We start from the raw sequence: 19,012 nt of genomic DNA, 5'->3' as shown, positions 1-19,012 counted from the left end.
CTAACGCCAACATTTTGCTCGCAGCTCCCTGAGCTTAATTACAATGTTTGTAATAGGTAAATAGTGAATTTATATAATTATACAAAATAGACAATATAGAAACAATGATGTACAAAATGAGCAGAGTTTTCCACATATCATTGTAGACAAGAGAAGTGCCTGGTGATGCATATTATTCCAAAGTTACTGCACTCACCTTCAGAAACTGTGGAGTGACAAGACGGACTGTGGCTACAAGACATATATGTTCTTCGCTGGCTGACCGGAATGCCCTTGCAACAGCTGTCTCAAAACCATTATATGAAGATGTAGGCACTGTAATAAAAAGTGACAGGTGCCCACATCAGCAAATCTTAAGATTAGATTTTATACTGATCATCAGAACACAGGTATCCTTCTGTCAGCAATTCAGGTGCTCACATATAGCATGATCTTATAATGACTCAACAAATACTGTACTTACACACAAACACCAAGATAGAACAAATTAGTTAAACAAGTGACTTTGGGCAAATCATTTTCCTCCATTCAAAAGTAAGTGCCCTATATATATGTTTCACTGCCTGCCACCTGGATTCATAGTAGCCCATACTAGCCATCTTTTTATGTCTTGGAGGTGGAGTGCAGGTGCATAAGGGGGAGAAATTTGTTTAGATCAACACTGTGATTGAGCGCTTCTAAAGCTAAGAGGCCAATATTAATACTCTTGAAGTGTGGCATGGTTGGAGGTAAACGTCATGATTACTGCTGTGTGGAACAGGCGCGAAATCAGGCTATTTACGTAAAACATTGTGGTCCGTCTGTATATTTTATCAGTAGCACACTTACATAAAGCAACTTGCATTTTATGTTTAGCATTCATTTAACTGTACAAGATTCAGTCTTTGGCTCAACATAACTTAGGGAATTTTTTTTTTTACTCAGACCCCCTCTCCAAATGTAATATTAATGCTAGGTTGACTGTAATCCATTGTATGACACATTTTGATAATGTGTAATGTCATGCCAATAAACATATAAATTGTACTGTTAGGTTGTTAAGTACAGGCAGCCAGACAGACTGACCTACTATATGCCATAGAAAAAAGATCTTATGCAGTCTATGATGATTACCAGGAATGGTGCGGGCCACAAAAAAGCTATTTATGGCCACCAGGTGGAGCACCCACAACTAGAGCACTTTAACACACTATATATAAAACAAACATTCATGTAACTTAATATCTAGTGTCAAAAACAGCAAACTGTGTTACATTTCAATTTCAATTTTAGTTTTATAACTAGAACTATGGAATGAATGCATTTTCACAACCCAATCGTTGGTGAGTTACAACAGTCAATTTGACACGTACAGAGTTAAAATAACAAAAAACTGAGAAATAAATAGAGCATCTGACACTATTGTGTTCTTATAATGAGATGTTTTCTATTTTTGTCAAATTAGCACAATAGTAGAATTAGTCACGCTGACTTTAGAAATCGTGACATTAGTCATAATTACTATGTTCAGCAGTTAATTAACGCACTAAATATGTATAGATATTATAGTAGCTCATTATCAGTCCAACACAAGGTTGATTGTTAGCATTCAGTACCTTAACATTTGCAAAAAATTAACAAGATGTTGTCATCCATTTTATTTACAGCAATTAAACGACATGTAGGTGGCGTTCTCCAGTTATACAGTGATGACTCACTGTCCTTTGCTTCTTTTCCACTGTCAGTTTTACTTAAAATTATCCTGGTGTAGTTTTTCTGACATCCTCATGCTCTGACCAATCAGAGTAAAGTCACACCGCATGCAACGGGACTCCGTAAGGAGCAGTTCAGCTGCATCAATGTGTTTGTTTTTATTCCCTTAGGATTAATAGCTGTAAGAAAGAAGTCTCAGAACGATAGTGACATAACTTTCAACAACAGCTGCCCAGGTGATGACAGTTGGGCAGTTCTGTAAACCACAGTAGTGGGCGGTGCACTACTGTACCCAGCATGCCTTTTTGAAAGGTCCGGGTAAGAAATTAGATCAGTATCATTCCTTACATATGTGCTGGCATGCCAGATAAAGGTACTGGCACAGAAGATACTGGCACTAACCCACGAGATATTAGCGTTAATCCACAAGATACAGGCACTGGTTCACAATAAACAGACACTGGGCCATGGGATACTAGTGTGACTCCACAAAATATTGACACTGACCCACAAGATACAGGCGCTAGCCCCCCAAAATACTGACGTTTATAAACAAGATGATGGCACTGGACCACAAGACACAGGCCCACAATATACTAGTGATGGCCCTTACGAAACTGGCACTGGCTCCAATCCACCAGATGCAGACAGAAGGCCAAAAGATGCAGATACTGGCCAACAGTATTCTGGCACTAACCCACCAGATTCAGGTACCGGCTCACAAGATATTGGCACACCAGATACTGTCACTAGCCCATCAGACACAGGAGCCACAAGATACTGGCACACCAGATACTGTCACTAGCCCATCAGACACAGGAGCCACAAGATACTGGCACACCAGATACTGTCACTAGCCCATCAGACACAGGAGCCACAAGATACTGGCATACCAGATACTGTCACTAGCCCATCAGACACAGGAGCCACAAGATACTGGCACACCAGATACTGTCACTAGCCCATCAGACACAGGAGCCACAAGATACTGGCATACCAGATACTGTCACTAGCCCATCAAACACAGGAGCCACAAGATACTGGCACACCAGATACTGTCACTAGCCCATCAGACACAGGAGCCACAAGATACTGGCATACCAGATACTGTCACTAGCCCATCAGACACAGGAGCCACAAGATACTGGCACACCAGATACTGTCACTAGCCCATCAGACACAGGAGCCACAAGATACTGGCACACCAGATACTGTCACTAGCCCATCAGACACAGGAGCCACAAGATACTGGCACACCAGATACTGTCACTAGCCCATCAGACACAGGAGCCACAAGATACTGGCACTAACTAACAAGATAAACTCTGGCCCCTAAGCTTCAGGTACTTGCCACCATAACATTAGTGCTGGGACATATTATACTGGCAATAACACACATAATGGAGGCACCGGGCTACAAGATACAGCACTGACCTACAGGATATACTGGTGCATGGCATAACAATATGGTCACTAAAGAGATTTACATAATACTTTATAGAACTGGGCACGTTGTAAACCAACATTCAACTACAAGTACATAATATGTTGATAAGAACATTAGTTGATTTGTTGTAGAGATCATACCACTTTAAGGTGTCCGTAAGGACTGCACCAGAATGTCCTTCCCAGAGACCGCAGATTAATGTTCAATAAATATTATAGTATTATAGTATCAGAAATAAAAAATAATACTCACCATGTGTAAAAAACTTAAAATCTACAACAAATTTCACATATTCATAAGTTGGAGGTTCATTTGGATCCAGACTTCCTCTTGCTAAATGACAACAAAACTCCACTTGTTTTTCATCTGCAGATGGAAGAAAAGAACAGTGAATGACTTTATCTGGTTGCACAATTTAAAGACATATTTATCCAGAAGTATTATTTTCTCTCTATTTTTCGATGAGATTGTGAAAAGCACACTTTGCAGAAAACAATCTTGTTTTACACCCTCTGCATTGTCACTGGGACATCACCTCCAACTTAACGCAAGAGATTTATTGGGCTTCATTTAAAGTTGGACGAACCTGCACACAGTGGGCCTGATTCCACCTCTCCAGACATAAAGGGACACAAGTCTACAATGCAGGAAAACCTAGATATGAGCACATTTCTGGTGAGCATTCACACTTTATAAAAAAACGCCATTCACCCAATTCTAAACGAGGCGCAATATGTGTTTTTATAATGGTGTGAATTTCACTTAAACGTTTCTTTTTTTTACCATTTTTTTGGGCAGGCTTTGCTACACAACATAGCTTTTCACCATTTTTTTTTTAAAAAACATATTTTATTGAAAACGTTTCAAATTAAACATATTTTTCAGGTAAAAGAATACAGGATAAAGAAATATGAGAATAGGGAGCTTTTATGTGAATTGATTATTATGATAACATGTTTGATGAGTCTATTCTAGTTGTACCCTGTCAATGAAAACAGAAAGCAGAACTTTCATCCTTATAAAACCACATTGACATATTTAGGGCAGAATTCCATTGCCCCCGAATTAGCGCAGTGTTAAACCTATTACCGTTAATACGGTAATTTAATGCCTGATTTCTGCTCACGGCTCCCTGAGCTGCGAACAAAAACCAGAATTAAAGATTACCGCATTAACAGTAATAATGTGCACTATTAACGTAATATTGGTAATAGTGCGCAGGACATGTTACTTTCAGCAGTAACGCGGCCAATTGAATTCCCCCCTTAGAGTAGTAAATGAAGATTTGTCTAATTAACTGTGTTTCATTAACTGTGTTTCATTTTCAATCCTTTTCCCAGTATTACATTGACAGCGGCCATGGTTCATTTTAAACTTAATATTATTATAGTCATTGATTTCTGAGGTGCCTCAGGGCTGGATATTGAAGAAAACATAGCATACATAAAACAGGAACATACAACTAGACGAAAATAAATGGCGAGATGAAAACAAATGGTAGAGAGGGTCCTGCTCTTTGGAGAACTTACAACATGGTGGGAACAGAGCCGAGACAAGAGAAGTGAGTGTGACTCAGAGTGGAGATTGTGAATGATTATTATAGGCTGGGTTTTCAATAGATTGTTTTTGGGGTTTTTTTAAATAAACTTTTATTGAGAATCTTTTTCAAAACCGGTGGGGGAGGCGGTAGGGCAGAGAGAAAAAGGGTGGTTCAAAGTTATACAACAAGATCAACAATGGAGTACACATATTATTTACTTGTAATAAGACATAGGGGTATATTTACTAAACTGCGGGTTTGAAAAAGTGGGGATGTTGCCTATAGCAACCAATCGGATTCTAGCTTTCATTTATTTAGTACTTTCTACAAAATGACAGCTAGAATCTGATTGGTTGCTATAGGCAACATCTCCACTTTTTCAAACCCGCAGCTTAGTAAATCTAGCCCATAGTATGAAAAAAAGAAGAGGAAAACAATAAGGTGAGAATCATTGTTAACATTAATTTTTGACCGGAACCCGTGAAACAGAATGGGGGAGGGAAAGAACAAGAAAGAAGGTGTGGTAGGGAATTCATTAGGTAGTTATCAGAGAGGAGACAAGAAGCAGAACACAGAGGCAGATCTAAGAGTGTACTAGGGATAGAATATTGAAACGAGGTTTGAGATGTATAAATGGATCTTGTTGAGGGACTTGTAGTTATGGTTGAGTAATTTGTAACATGGCGGACATGGCGAGCCAGGTTAGGGATTACATTACATTACAAGAATACAATCTATTCCCTACTTTTCCTTTTCATAGAATGAGACTGACAAATGCAAGAGGATGTTGGAAATGAGACTAACATTATATCTGAAAATGCATACATTTGTGTCTATTATATTAAGATGGTTATTGTCAGCTCTATAGTGTATGGATATCATTTATATACTTAATATACCATACACATTTTTAATAAATCATACATCACAATCTAACAGGAGTGTTACTTACTGTTGAAAAATTCTTGCGTGATTGGTTCCGTCATGAGTATGTGTGAAGCCAGCAACTTGTACACCTCCGCATGTTCCCGCTCCGGCAGGAAATTCAATATATTTTGGTCCACCAAATCTGACTGGTTCAAAGAATGCTTTGTCATGTTCAGTAGGATGATAGCTTTATATGACTCTATTAAGGTACACTGTCAGCAGTGGTACATTATACCGTAGTTGATAAATCTGTATTCTTACATTCTACCTGCACAGTTGTAAGCAATGAAATAATGGAGTGGTGGAACACGAGAGCTTTTCCCGCAGCAGAAAAACAACTAAGGAAAGAAGCTCTAAAATATTTCACAGCATTTTTCCCTGTTGGCAGGAAAACACAGCTTGAAGAGTTCTACATAGTAACTAAGCACTTTTCAGTAGCTGGTTAATGGCTTGTGTGACAGGTGCAAGAGAAATAACATAGACTAATATGCAACACTATTTTGCATATCCGAGCAGAAATCTGCTTTGTGATAATATATAGGAAAATCCATTAATTTCAACAGGATAATATCTTTTAAATGAGCTGGAGTAAAAAAAAAAACACAAACCACACACTTTAAAAAGCGCTTGTGTGACACTAGCCCCAAGCTAGACACTGCCAATTTCCAGGGGAAAATCTTTAAATCCTGGGATTACTGGAAGTTAGGGATAATTGACAACTATGTGCTCTAACAGACATGTAAACCATTTATTTCCAACATTTTTATTGAAGAAGTTCGGAAATATACAGTGCAAAAATATATATCCGGTATTACTAGCCATATTTGAAGTGTAATTAACATACATGTACTTATATAGTATTACAGCTTTTCTAGGTGCGACCAGAGGAATATGGCAATGCTGAGCCTTTTTCTCGACTTCATAGGCAGCAGTCTGATTTCACAATTGGAGAGTATCCCGGTATAATCAAGCCATCCAATATAGCAAAATTAAACTACGATGATATTGGGATATTATGGTATCCCTAAGGAAGAGAATAAATAAAGAGCTCATTTCTCTCTACCCCATATACAAAAAGCTACAGAGACCCAAGGTGCGAAAGGATCAGAAAAAGAAGGAAGGCAGACATTAGTCTCCTGTATAGAGATTGGAGGATCCTGGAGCATCTAAACATGTTTGAATTATTCCTAAATTAATTATAATGATGTCCATACTGTGCAATCTTTGAATTGCAGTGCTCTCTGCAATGTATGACCGTGCACACTATAATATGTATATATGTGTTGTGCAAATCTTGTCTAGATGTGCACACAAGTGTCACTGAGAAGGTGCTGGTGTTTCCACCAATCTGATGTGTTATTTTGGCCATCTGAAAGAAGCTGAATAGAGAAGCTGAATAATGACATAACTTACCGGTAAATGACCAAGGAGAGACGACACACTGTCAGAAACATAAATGATCATCCCATCTGTGGTAAGTGCAATAAGGAACCCATCCAAGGCCTAAGACGGAAAAGCAAAGTCAATCTTCATTTAATGTATTAAACCAATCAGCACAATGACTTTAATGATGGCACTAGGAGTTTCTATTTACAGACTACACACATAGTCATTCCATTGATTTTAAACTGAGTTTGCTTTTAGAACTGGCTAAAATAAGCTTAGCACATTACATAACATTAATCAGCAGCAGTCAATGTCACATACATACATCTGAAAGGAGGAGCGCAATCACTATTAGTTATGAGTCATCCTATACAATTCTATGTCTGTGGAGTAGTCTCTCAAATCATTATTGTCAGCCACAAAGGTCTAATTGTCTACTTTATATAATATATTGTATCTCGGGAAAAAAAATTGTCAAGTCTAGTCGTCATTATAATTGTCAGCTCTATATCACTACACACAATTAGTCATCATAACAGTCAACCGTATGTTGTTGTATTTGACTTATCATTCAATGGCAAACGTGGCAGCAATCAAAGTGCGGTATCAAGCTATGAGACTTGTACGACTAATTACAAATATTTTTAATTGGAATACTGCATGGTATTCACAGGTGACCTTGGATTTTCCAACAAATTCTCTTAATTGTTTTATTAAATGTTCATTTACAAATAACGGCCTGATTCATTAAGGATCTTAACTTGAGAAACTTCTTATTTCAGTCTCCTGGACAAAACCATGTTACAATGCAAGGGGTGCAAATTAGTTTTCTGTTATGCACATAAGTTAAATACTGACTGTTTTTTCATATAGCACACACATATCAACTTTAAATTTCAGTGTACAAAAAAGCTATCAAGTATTTGTGTGTTACATGAAAAAACAGTCAGTATTTAACTTATGTGCAAAACAGAATACTAATTTGCACCCTTTGCATTGTAACATGGTTTTGTCCAGGAGACTGAAATAAGAAGTTTCTCAAGTTAAGATCCTTAATTAATCAGGCCCAACATGATGTATTGAAAGTTATGATGGTAAAAAGTGTGAAAGATAAAATCCAATGTTTTAGGTGTTGCAAGAGCCCCTTTACATGTGAGCCATAAAACCACTCTTTTAAAAGTACCCGTCATACAGATTATTCACTAAGCTTATGCATGTAGCATTGATACAGGACAGCACACAGCCAACACTCACATGTAAATGGAACCTAATTCAGAGCAGTATTACTATGACACTTAGGCAAGGGTCTAAGGTTCAGATCTAATTTGCTGTAACATTCAAATTTAACAATACAGCATGTTCATTTTCTCCTGAATATTCTTTATAGGTCTATACTTTAAGTAACCTTTGGAAAGTCTGTAAATAACACTTCCCTGCCAAGCGGAGCCACTATAAGGGATTCTGTGGTGCTCAAAATTATTTGTCCGTCAGTGTTATTTTCAACAGTGGATTCGGTACTACAGATCTTGAGAGAGAGAGAGCACATTCCCCTGGTACACCTATATTCAGATGGGACTCTAGAATGCATCCCTAATGCCCTTTGGAAGAATAGGTTCTCTTGGGCCCAGATGTTTCTATTGTTGTTCTCAAATGTCACTGTTTGACACATAAAAATACAGTATATAGTTTACAAGTTATATTCCTTTGTGGTGTTTTAAGTCTGTATAGTAACTTTTTCTTTTAACATGAATTTATATTTGGAAATTTTCTAGGTACATGTGCACATCTATATTTATAAATGTATTGATGTATTGTGGGTATTTTTAGAACACATCTTAAGTGTATTTGGCCATTTTTGACCATTTGGGAGGTATGCCCTACTGTGTCTAACAATGCAATATGTTGCTGCTGAAAGACACAGCAGGGTGTTGTTTTACACAGTGTCTAGGACATAAAAAGAGTACAATGGAAAACAAGTGCCTTTCATTACATAAAAAGTATGTTACAGATAACCCCTTCCCCGTGGTGCCTGTTGTGTAGTTCTTGAGATTCTATGTTTGAAAATATGAAAAAATGAAAAACTTTACAATTGCTGGTTTTGGTAGGCACACTATTTTCGATGTATAAAGTGGGTTATCTTAAATATATCCTGTTAAGGCATGTTTTTTATGTTGATGACATGGAAAATATGTATTATGTGCATTGCAATGAAGAGCTTGGGTTATAGTAACCCAGGATACTCTAGTTTTCCTTATCACATAACCCGTTATGCACATAAAATACACCTTTATTTTTGTAAATATATCTATACCTTTAAATATTAAAAGAAATAATACCTATGATTTATCCTTAACTAATAAAGAAAAGTATTATTTTAGGTTAATGTAAAACTCTGAAGTACCCCTTGAATATATCGGACGTATCCCTGATGGTACACGTACAACAGCTTGAGAAATTTAGTAGCGGACTATCATCTGGCCTCACTCATGCATTTCACATGAACACACATTGAAACGTAGAGAGTAAAACTTCAAGGCAGAGGGTCATGTACTTGCATAGAGGACCTATATAAAATTGTTGCCATGGATTGCCCAATTAAAAGACAATTTAAAAAAATGAAACATAAAAAACATAACAACATTTAATGTTATTATGTAAGTATATACAGTACTTCAAAAAAGATATGGACATCAGGGGGTAAATGTATTAACATGCGGGTTCTTCAACACCCGCGAGTTCAGCGTCTTCGGCGACTAAATTAAAAGCGGTGCTGCATTGTAAAGGGTTTCCCTTTACAATGCAGCGCCGCTTTAAATTTAATCGCTGAAGACGCTGAACTCGCGGGTGTTGAAGAACCCGCATGTTAATACATTTACCCCCAGATCTGATCTTGGCCATTAGGGGTCCTTTACAAACTGCAAAATCTGCGGACCTGCACTGATTCTCTATTTGCACAAATGCATTGCCACGTGCACCACCAATTCGGGTTCTTTGGATGCACCTACTTTTTGGGATGGCGAATGCTCCAACTGATGTGCAGTAAAAGTCCAACTTACTAACACTTTAGGATGTTCCATTTATTAATTTAATTAATAATTATATATAATAATAATTATTATTATTATGCATAATAATAATTCTCCCAAAATATTGATCAGAATAGCACCAATTATGGCTTAAATTAATCATGATTGTAAAGAAACATCAGGACTGTCATTATAATATGTGTCCCTGTGTTTGAAGCTTCTTATTACATTGGTTTAAATGCATCTAGAAAGGATCTTTCCTGAAGAAATGCAACGTGAAGGTCCAAAGTATGTCCCATTAAGGAAGATACTGAATTTCATGGAGCCCAGAGTTGATGGAGAATACAAGGCGTATTGCAAGGAGGAAGTGGCTTTGCTCCTTATCCCATTTAAATGCTCCAATCCCACAAAATTTATTTTCATTTCTGCATTTCAATACAAAAGTAGATGCGCTTCTCCTCTATATAGCGTGCTCCTGCCTCTAATCCGAATTTAGCATATAATGCCCTTGATTTGCTGAACTATATATTACCAAACAATGGTAAAAAACTGGTTCGTATAAAACAGGTTTAATAATGGAACCGTTTGAAGTGGCGTGGGAGGCTGATACTCAGAGGACATTAGATCGGGAGGGATGGTCACTCATTAGAATTGCTAAGACTTCTATAAACACCTCAATAAAACGGAATACCTATAAAATCTACACTTGGTGGTACATGGTTCCCTCTAAACGTCTCAGAAGATTCCCCACAACATCTGACTTATGCTGAATGCGGGACCGTAGGGTCCTATCATATATGGTAGCCACAGATTTCCACTTTTTAAAACTGGATTGCTGAATTAATTGAAGGGAACGTAGGCTATTGGGTGACTCCAGATCCCCTTTGTTATCCAGTGAAAATGCTCCCCATGCCAACTGATAAATTGATTTAACATATTTGCAATGCAGCACAACTCCAGATAGCTAAAGATTGGAAGAATCCCCGTTCACCTTGTATCACAGCCATTATGACACATGTCTAGTACATAGCCTTCATTACCTGCCTACTCCATGACCCTGGTAACAGTTACCAATAAGTGTGGGAGCCATGGTACTCTTCAGTATTCCTCCTTACCGCTGTCACTTTACATTTTTCAATCACTCAATAACTGTGTGTGCTGACAGCACCCCCTGTTCCCCAAACCCCCCACCTCCTTACACTCTATCAAACTCCAGGCCGCTCAGATGATTAGTTTCCCCCCCTTCCCCCATTATACCCTCCCCCCCTTCTTTCACCATAACCCTAAAAATTCCAACAACAGATAACTTGGGTAGTCCCTGTTCTTTCTAGATTGCCATCTCTAAAGCTACAAATGTAGTGTTTGATAATTACACAGTTTTGTGTTTGATGATCGTGCTTTTACTGTTTGTCTCTTGTACTCTCTGTTCTTGTTATAAATAAAATGATTTTTTTAAAGAAGTCTTAATAATGTCTTATACTATCAGCTGCTGACTTTACAAAGCATATGTAATTGTAATAAGAACATTTAAAATGTGGCTCCCTTGAGTCAATTGAAGTGGTAATGTATCTATTTAGATAATTTTTATTTATCTAAAAACCTTTTTCTTTAGAGCAAAACTGCGCAATCTACAGTCAGGTTAGTTTCATATCTTATACTTAATAACTGTTTCCAACCTGTTGTAAGTACTCAAAGACCCTTTTAAACGCTAACTGTATATTCCATAGCAAGTTATCATCCTCAGTACCTTGAAATTAAGTCTGCAGGGAATTCAGAAGTTTTATACAGATGTTACACAAATTCAATATTTCTCATTCCCTTTACCTTCCTCATTGGGTATGTTGATCAACCCTTAATTAACCTAATTTGAAATAATATATATTTCAATTTTGTGGCTGTGTAAGTGAATTGGTTACATTATAATAGTTATTTTAGCTTTTGTATGTTCATTGCATCATAGTGAAGTTTGACAGACTTAATGGGCCTGATACATTAAGGAAAATAAGGCATAAAAAAGGAGTAAATTGTCTCCTGGACAAACCATGTTAGAGGTGCAAATTAGTTTCTTATTTTGCACATAAGTTAAATACTGTCTGATTTTTCATGTAGGACGCAAATACTTGATAGCTTTATTTTTACATTGAAATGAAAGGACATGCCCTATCCCCAACTATAAATCTGTCTACACATTTTAAATTTCCCTCCCCCACCAATGCAACATTTCTTTACCCAGGTGCAAAGTTACTCCTTTTTTTGCTTTATTTTTCTTAATGAATCAGGCACAACATGTCCAAATATTCCTTATCTGAAAGTCTGATGATTTTAGAGCAGTGGTATCTTACAGGACACAGGGGATATTTCTAACAAAGTACAAATGTGGCATGTGTAATAAAGAAAGAGGAGACACTCTGATGCAATAATAGGCTGCATTTATTATTTTCATTAAAAAAAAAAAAAAGATATTTTGCAGCATGGCCCTTCCTTATGTGAATCTGTACTGTGATTATAGTTCAGTGCACTAGTTGAACTCTTAGTAAATAATCACCAAAGAGCAACAGGACACTTTGAGGATTCCATGTGATCTGTGAACCTGTCATACAGATTACATAACGCTGAAGCATACCGCCATGTCTGACCTGCTGGTCTTGGGCATTTTTGAATATAATACAGAGCTCTTCATAGGTCATATTATGTTCTCGTCCTCAGCCGCACTCGTTATTATTCTCTCTCCTCATTTCCTTCCTCCTTCCCAGAGTGGTGCCAACCCAGTATTTCCCTGCAGGCAAGCCGTGCCTGTGGAACAGCTTCTTCAAATGCTTACGCTGTTACTATTATAATTGCAGCTTTATTGATGCCAGTTCTACCCACTCCCTTCTCAACAGATCAAACAAACATTTCACTCTTGACATATTGTGTCTCCACTTGCCCAAGTGAAAAATCGAAAAAAGAAGAAGGAATTATTAGCAGCGCAGGATTCATTGTTTCTCAGAATAAATTAGACTGATGACTAAATAGCTAGCACTGATTTGTAATGCATGTAAATTGCCAGCATAGGCAGAGGAGTCAGGCAGGTAATATAGACAGGAGGGACGTAACATACCTTTGTGTGTCTCAGATACACACATTTATTAACTTTTTTTTCCGGTATTTAAACTTATAAAGCAAGTTTTCATGGACATAAATATTGAACTGAGTGATATTGCTCCTGCCAAAGCCCTATTATGTCAACTAGTCAGACTGAAAATAGAACGGGCATCAGACTAATTGATTCCTATACCGTTGCGACTTTGCCTGTTAATAACAGGACAATAAACCAACACATCTTGATCAATACGTCTTGCACTTTAAGTAGAAATATGTTGCCATAAAAACCAATGATCCTGATGTTGGCTCTATTTGCCGTGCCCTGTGCATGTGGTCAGCAGGTAGACAGTACTTCCCCACTGATTTGTGAATGAGCCCTTTTATAAAGCAACTTTCCTAGTTAATGATTTATAAATTGACGCTGTACAGTTATATCCAATTAGATAGATCCTGCTGTGTGGAGCTTAATTGGACTGAATCCAATTCTGAGCTAGCTCCCATAGGAGTCTTGTGCGATGTGTGGCTGTGCACACTTCCGGGTATTACAGTACCTAAAACACCATCATGGAGGTGCAAGCTAAAATGAGCAATGTTTTAGGTACCAAATATCCTGCGACACAGCGCAGTGCTCCTATGGGGCCTTGCTGCAAATTGAAATCTTCCCAATTAGTCAGTAAGGTGATGAACAGATGCATTGTCATATTGTGGTCATTACCTGATTGCATTCTCTACCAGTAATGACCAGTGTCTGATTGATCCTGATCTAAAACTACATTGGGTGTCTGAATTGTTAAGGCCCACTTAAAAGACTGCCGTGAAACAATTAGGCCTTTTTTTTAGTACAGGTCCACATCAACTTATGAGCCATGTTTTATAAGACAGCTTGTATATTAAACACTGCATAGCATACCTGCCTACTCTCCAGGAATTCCCGGGAGGCTCCCGAATTTCGGGGAAAGTAGGCAAAACTCCAGGAATTTGGCGAAATTAACGGCAGTGAATGGATGGGGCAGGGCTTAATCACATCATTAAGCTCCGCCCCCTCCATTCAATGTCGTGAATTTCGGCTTTTTAAAGTGGGGGCGGGGCTATGGTGACGTGAAATGTCCTCCTGCCCCGTGTCACATGACTTCTCCCGCGGATCTCCCGGGGGAGATATCTTAGAAGTAGGCATGTATGCTGCATAGTGCCCTTGCAATGGATCTAAACCAGACAAAATAACTTAAATTTAGAAAGGCATTGTCGCATCCTTTGTGTGAATACTGTTTAATATGTGATGGAATCAATACCTCGGCTTGTCGGTGCTGTTATCTATAATTTTTGTCTCCCTAAGTTTCTGTGGCCTGTGACTTTTCCCTGCCCTGCAACAAAATAGCTAGCAGTATTACCACTATCAATTGTGTGGTTTATAGCAGAAGATATCACTAAGTGAGTCCTTACTAAAGAGCAAGATTCTGGTACACAGTGAACCTGCACACTGCGGCTATAATCTGTTAACCTGAGAGAAAAAATCTACTTTATTTGTCATTTCTCTAACAAACATTTTCAAAATATTGTATTTTTAACACTCCTCAGCTGTTGCTTCTATCAATAAGATAATATTAAAGCTAGCCAGAATGTATGGTATCTTATCAAGGTACCTCAGCACTTGCATAGAACATATAATTGGGGGTCCATCTTTCATTAATTATTGGTATAAACTGTAATTTTAATGAAGTTGTCTGTCAGGCTTATTTGCAATTCCTTATTTGCAACTCCTAAGAGAATAATTGCCTTTTTTGTGTTTTGTACTATTTGTGCTTGTACTCATGAAGAATGGAATAATTGTCTCTCTCTGACTGAATTCTCCAGATATCACTACCTGTATAATTCTGAAGACAGTCAATGCCATCTAATTATATGAATCTATCAAATAGAATGTCAAAACCGTCTCCATAATGAAGAGATCTCACTACCCTTCATGTTCGGTAAAGCTGTCTAGCTAGGAATGGACAATTCATACATTTCAGAGCTCCAGGCCAACCAGACATATGTGCCACTCAGCAGTCACAATTTAAGCTGACTTTAAAGCTGACTGAATTTTCAGTTTTGGGTGGAGTTTAATAATTTATACTATAATACTGAAGGCTACTTATTTAGTGTCTGCCACACCCTCCCTTTCTCTCCCTCATTTGTCCAGATCCACAATCCCATAAGTGATTTAGTAATGCATTCTTCAATCGTACTGGGGCAAGACTTTTTTAAACTAGCATTGGTGTTATTGTTGCCCCTCCCCTCTGTACCCCCATTTGCATGACCAGAGTATTTAAGATAATAGCAGGAGCAAGGCGGCATAGTTGGTCTGCAGGCTCCAGCTGTAAAGGAAAGTGGGGGAGATATGACAAGGGCATCTGGGAAGGTCTGATGGCATGTGAGGTCTGATGGGCATATAAGGGGCATGTGGGAAGATGTGCTGTATTTGTTATCTAAATATATTTTTGACTCGTAGGGATAAATTTATCAAGCTGTGAGTTTCCGGTGGGTTTGAAAAGTGGAGATGTTGCCTATAGCAGCCAATCAGATTCTACCTATCATTTTGTATAATGTACTAAATAAATGATTACTAGAATCTGATTGGTTGCTATAGGCAACATCTCTACTTTTCAAACCCGCCAGAAACTTGCTGCTTGATATATTTTCCTCCTAGCCTCTCACTGGTTGGCTAACCCTGAATTCCACAAAAAAATGACATTTATTTATTTATCTATATTTAACTTCAAATACTAATACACAAAGGTAGTTGCCTTTGCAATTAAGATGTATATTACTTTATGTGTGATATCACAGCTGCTGCAATTTAACCCATTAAATGGCTGTAAAAACTGCAAATTTATTTAGTTCAAAAAAGTCAATTATTAAAGGATCATTTCCCAAATAATTCCTTGGTCCCCAGTAAACACCGTGCAATTAGCGTTGAGTCATTTGTTCTATATCAAATAAATTTACTCGATCTATAGCTCTTATAAAGCACCAGAACATATTACAACATCACAGGAAAATTAAAGTTGTGGAATATCTTACCTCTAACATCAACTGGGTAAACTCTTCATTACTAAGGAAGGACGGTTTCCAGTCCTGCCTGATCTCACAGGCTTCCGTCTGTGCTGTGATTTCTAAGAGAGAGACAAATACATACGTTTGACTTCATATTACTAGAGTGAATATATTTCACTTTTTGGTGAATCCCTATAGGATACCTTTCTGTTTCTGCAAGAAATCAATGGTTCTTTGGAGTATTGTAGACTTGTCCATTTTGAGAGGATGTCCATGTCCCTGCAGCATTGTACACAACTCTTTAATGAGGACATTAAATTGGTCTCTTCTCTTCTTCTCAGATTTATTCCGTGATGCCCTGAAAGGTAATTAAACCAAACATCTGTTTCGGATAGTAATATATATCTTTGGCATGCCTCAGGCAAGACTACAAAAACTAGATATGCAGATGATACAGTCAGTACATGACTGCCCAGCCTGTGTATTGGCTCCGCTATAATAATAAAATACTAAATGCTTCCCTCTGATGCCTATAACTAGCCTATACTGAGCTGTGAAGCCACTGGGGCACAGAACACGCTACATCAGAGGACAGGATTCCATTTATTACCTACATACAGAAATCAGAAGGACATTTGGATTCATCCTGACCTGTTACTGTCAATCAAGCTTGCCATGCCTGACTTTGGTGGTAATAATAAGAGATTCTTAGAAGACTTAGCAACAACCTCTGTATACTGCTCCTTTATATTGTACAACAATGTGGCTTGGAAATAAAGATTTCTGGCCTGATTAATTAAGGATCTTAATTTGAGAAACTTCTTATTTCAGTTTCCTGGACAAAACCATGTTACAATGCAAGGGGTGCAAATTAGTATTCTGTTTTGCACATAAGTGCTACATGAAAAAACAGTCAATATTTAACTTATGTGCAAAACAGAAAACTAATTTGCACCCCTTGCATTGTAACATGGTTTTGTCCAGGATACTGAAATAAGAAGTTTCTCAAGTTAAGATCCTTAATAAATCAGGCCCTTCAATATTAAGCATGGGCTTCCAGTAAGTGCTTATGATTGCAAGCCGCAAGTCTTCCTTATGGAAGCTGCATGTAATGATAAAAGCCTAAAAATGATATAAAGTACCGAACAGCCTGGACATAGATCTGCTGGCCAACCTATACAAGCACGTAAAATATTGTGCCCTGACAGAAGTGAGGATACTGCAATGCTCCCAAATCTCAGCCTACTGGGAACAAGTTGAGAAAACAAGTTTAATATGAATAGTAATATAAGGGAGAAGGAGGTAATTGCTCTTTTGGAACATAAATTTCACAGAGCAGAGCTGTGTTATATTGTTTACAATGGCCTTATTAACTATTTTGCCAAAGGGCTACATTAGCACTGCTAATTCTGTGAAAACTATATGTATAATGTATAGGCTCTACAATTAAACGTAAAAGTTGATTCCAGGAGAACAGCTGCATGTATTGTGTTTTGCTGAACATGTTTGTCGTATCAGTAGAAGACATTTCTACATTTGTAGTGTAATTGGAAATTATATTGTTACTTACAATATATATTATATATTGAGCTTATAAAAAACAGAAATCAGGATTACTAAATATGTGTGTTCAACATTTTGGAATGTTAATGCACCAATCCCACATAGAAGATTTTTATCTTCTTTAAAAAGCAAGTTAAGGACCTTTTAAGACTACATTATTTTTCTTAGCTATCCTTCTACAAATCATCTCCTTTTCAAAATCTCTCAGGAGGCTGCAAAATATATGGCTGACACAACTCTCAATATGTTTTGTGAAGGCAAATGGGGGAAGATGCAGTGAGAGGATCACACATTACAAAGAGCAGATGGAGCTTAGGGGGCGTTTCAAAGCCTCTCTGCTCACAACATCATGTGCTGTGTGACTGTGGTTGCCATGGTAGTCGATGATCCTGAGCAGATTTATAAATCATTAAGAGCAGCCTGAAGAAACAAACCAATGGAAAATGGTAAACACAAAGTTTCTTCTTACAACCTGCCACAGTGATTTATGTTACACCTATTTTTTTTTCATGGGATTGCAGCTTTAAATGGTGTTGTGTCATTGCTATATTGTCTATAAGGAATCTGTTCTGTTAGATGTGGATACCACTGCACTGAGCTAATTCTGCTAACATGATAATTGTTATGAAATCTGGGATACACACACGTGGAAGGTACTTATACACATATGAGACACAATAAGAGATTAGTAATGCACACAGCTATTGTATCATCTATGTTGAACTGTTATATGTTTGATGTGGAAGATTATGTTATTGAAGATATGTTGTAACATTGTTGTAAAAGTAAAATATACTATTTTATACATATATATGCTTTGTGAATGTTAAAGTTATACCTCCTTGATACACTAACTACTATACAGAGAACTCTATGAAGGTTTTATATCATTGAATATTGTGAGAATGGCTGAAGTATCCCTGGCTTGTAAGGGAAGCCGTGAAAAGGATCTGGGTAATTTACAAAATTATCTAGGAAAAGGGTAAGGAAATAGTGGGCACATAATAAAGTGTTTAACAAGTCATATTTCCCTTCAGCAGCATGTGATACGTTAAATGTCACTTTAAAGTTTGCTCCATCTGTATTTACCCAACTGACCCACTCCTCACTGATGTCTCCCATCACCTCTCTCTCTCTGACAACTCATATCACCACCACTATATGGGTTTTACATGTAATAGTACCGGGCAATAGTACAATGGACTCCAGCACCCTGACAGAGTGCACCTTCCCAGCACTATCACCCAATCTGTACTACAACTGCTAGCTTAAGATAGCTAGAAGACATTATTGGGGGCTTTTATTGTGTTATTG

The 19,012-nt window shown here is 37.6% G+C and overlaps 1 protein-coding gene across 3 annotated transcripts in view; it reads right to left on the bottom strand.

Moving 5' to 3' along the window:
• PASD1 (PAS domain containing repressor 1) overlaps positions 1 to 19,012 on the bottom strand; it is a 124,235-nt gene that overhangs the window by 44,140 nt on the left and 61,083 nt on the right. For all 3 annotated transcript variants that reach the window (XM_075184263.1, XM_075184262.1, XM_075184264.1), the window contains exons 4-9: positions 16,339 to 16,493; positions 16,163 to 16,254; positions 7,020 to 7,109; positions 5,632 to 5,752; positions 3,392 to 3,505; positions 197 to 315 (exon numbers count right to left, since the gene is read on the bottom strand). In XM_075184263.1, the coding sequence (XP_075040364.1) occupies positions 197 to 315; positions 3,392 to 3,505; positions 5,632 to 5,752; positions 7,020 to 7,109; positions 16,163 to 16,254; positions 16,339 to 16,493 (691 nt within the window). The remainder of the gene's footprint in view (positions 1 to 196; positions 316 to 3,391; positions 3,506 to 5,631; positions 5,753 to 7,019; positions 7,110 to 16,162; positions 16,255 to 16,338; positions 16,494 to 19,012) is intronic.

Source organism: Mixophyes fleayi, chromosome 9, assembly GCF_038048845.1.
Source record: "Mixophyes fleayi isolate aMixFle1 chromosome 9, aMixFle1.hap1, whole genome shotgun sequence".
NCBI classification, from domain to species: domain Eukaryota; kingdom Metazoa; phylum Chordata; class Amphibia; order Anura; family Limnodynastidae; genus Mixophyes; species Mixophyes fleayi.
The sequence above is the reverse complement of the archived record's forward strand: the minus strand, read 5'-3'. Positions and strand labels throughout refer to the sequence as shown.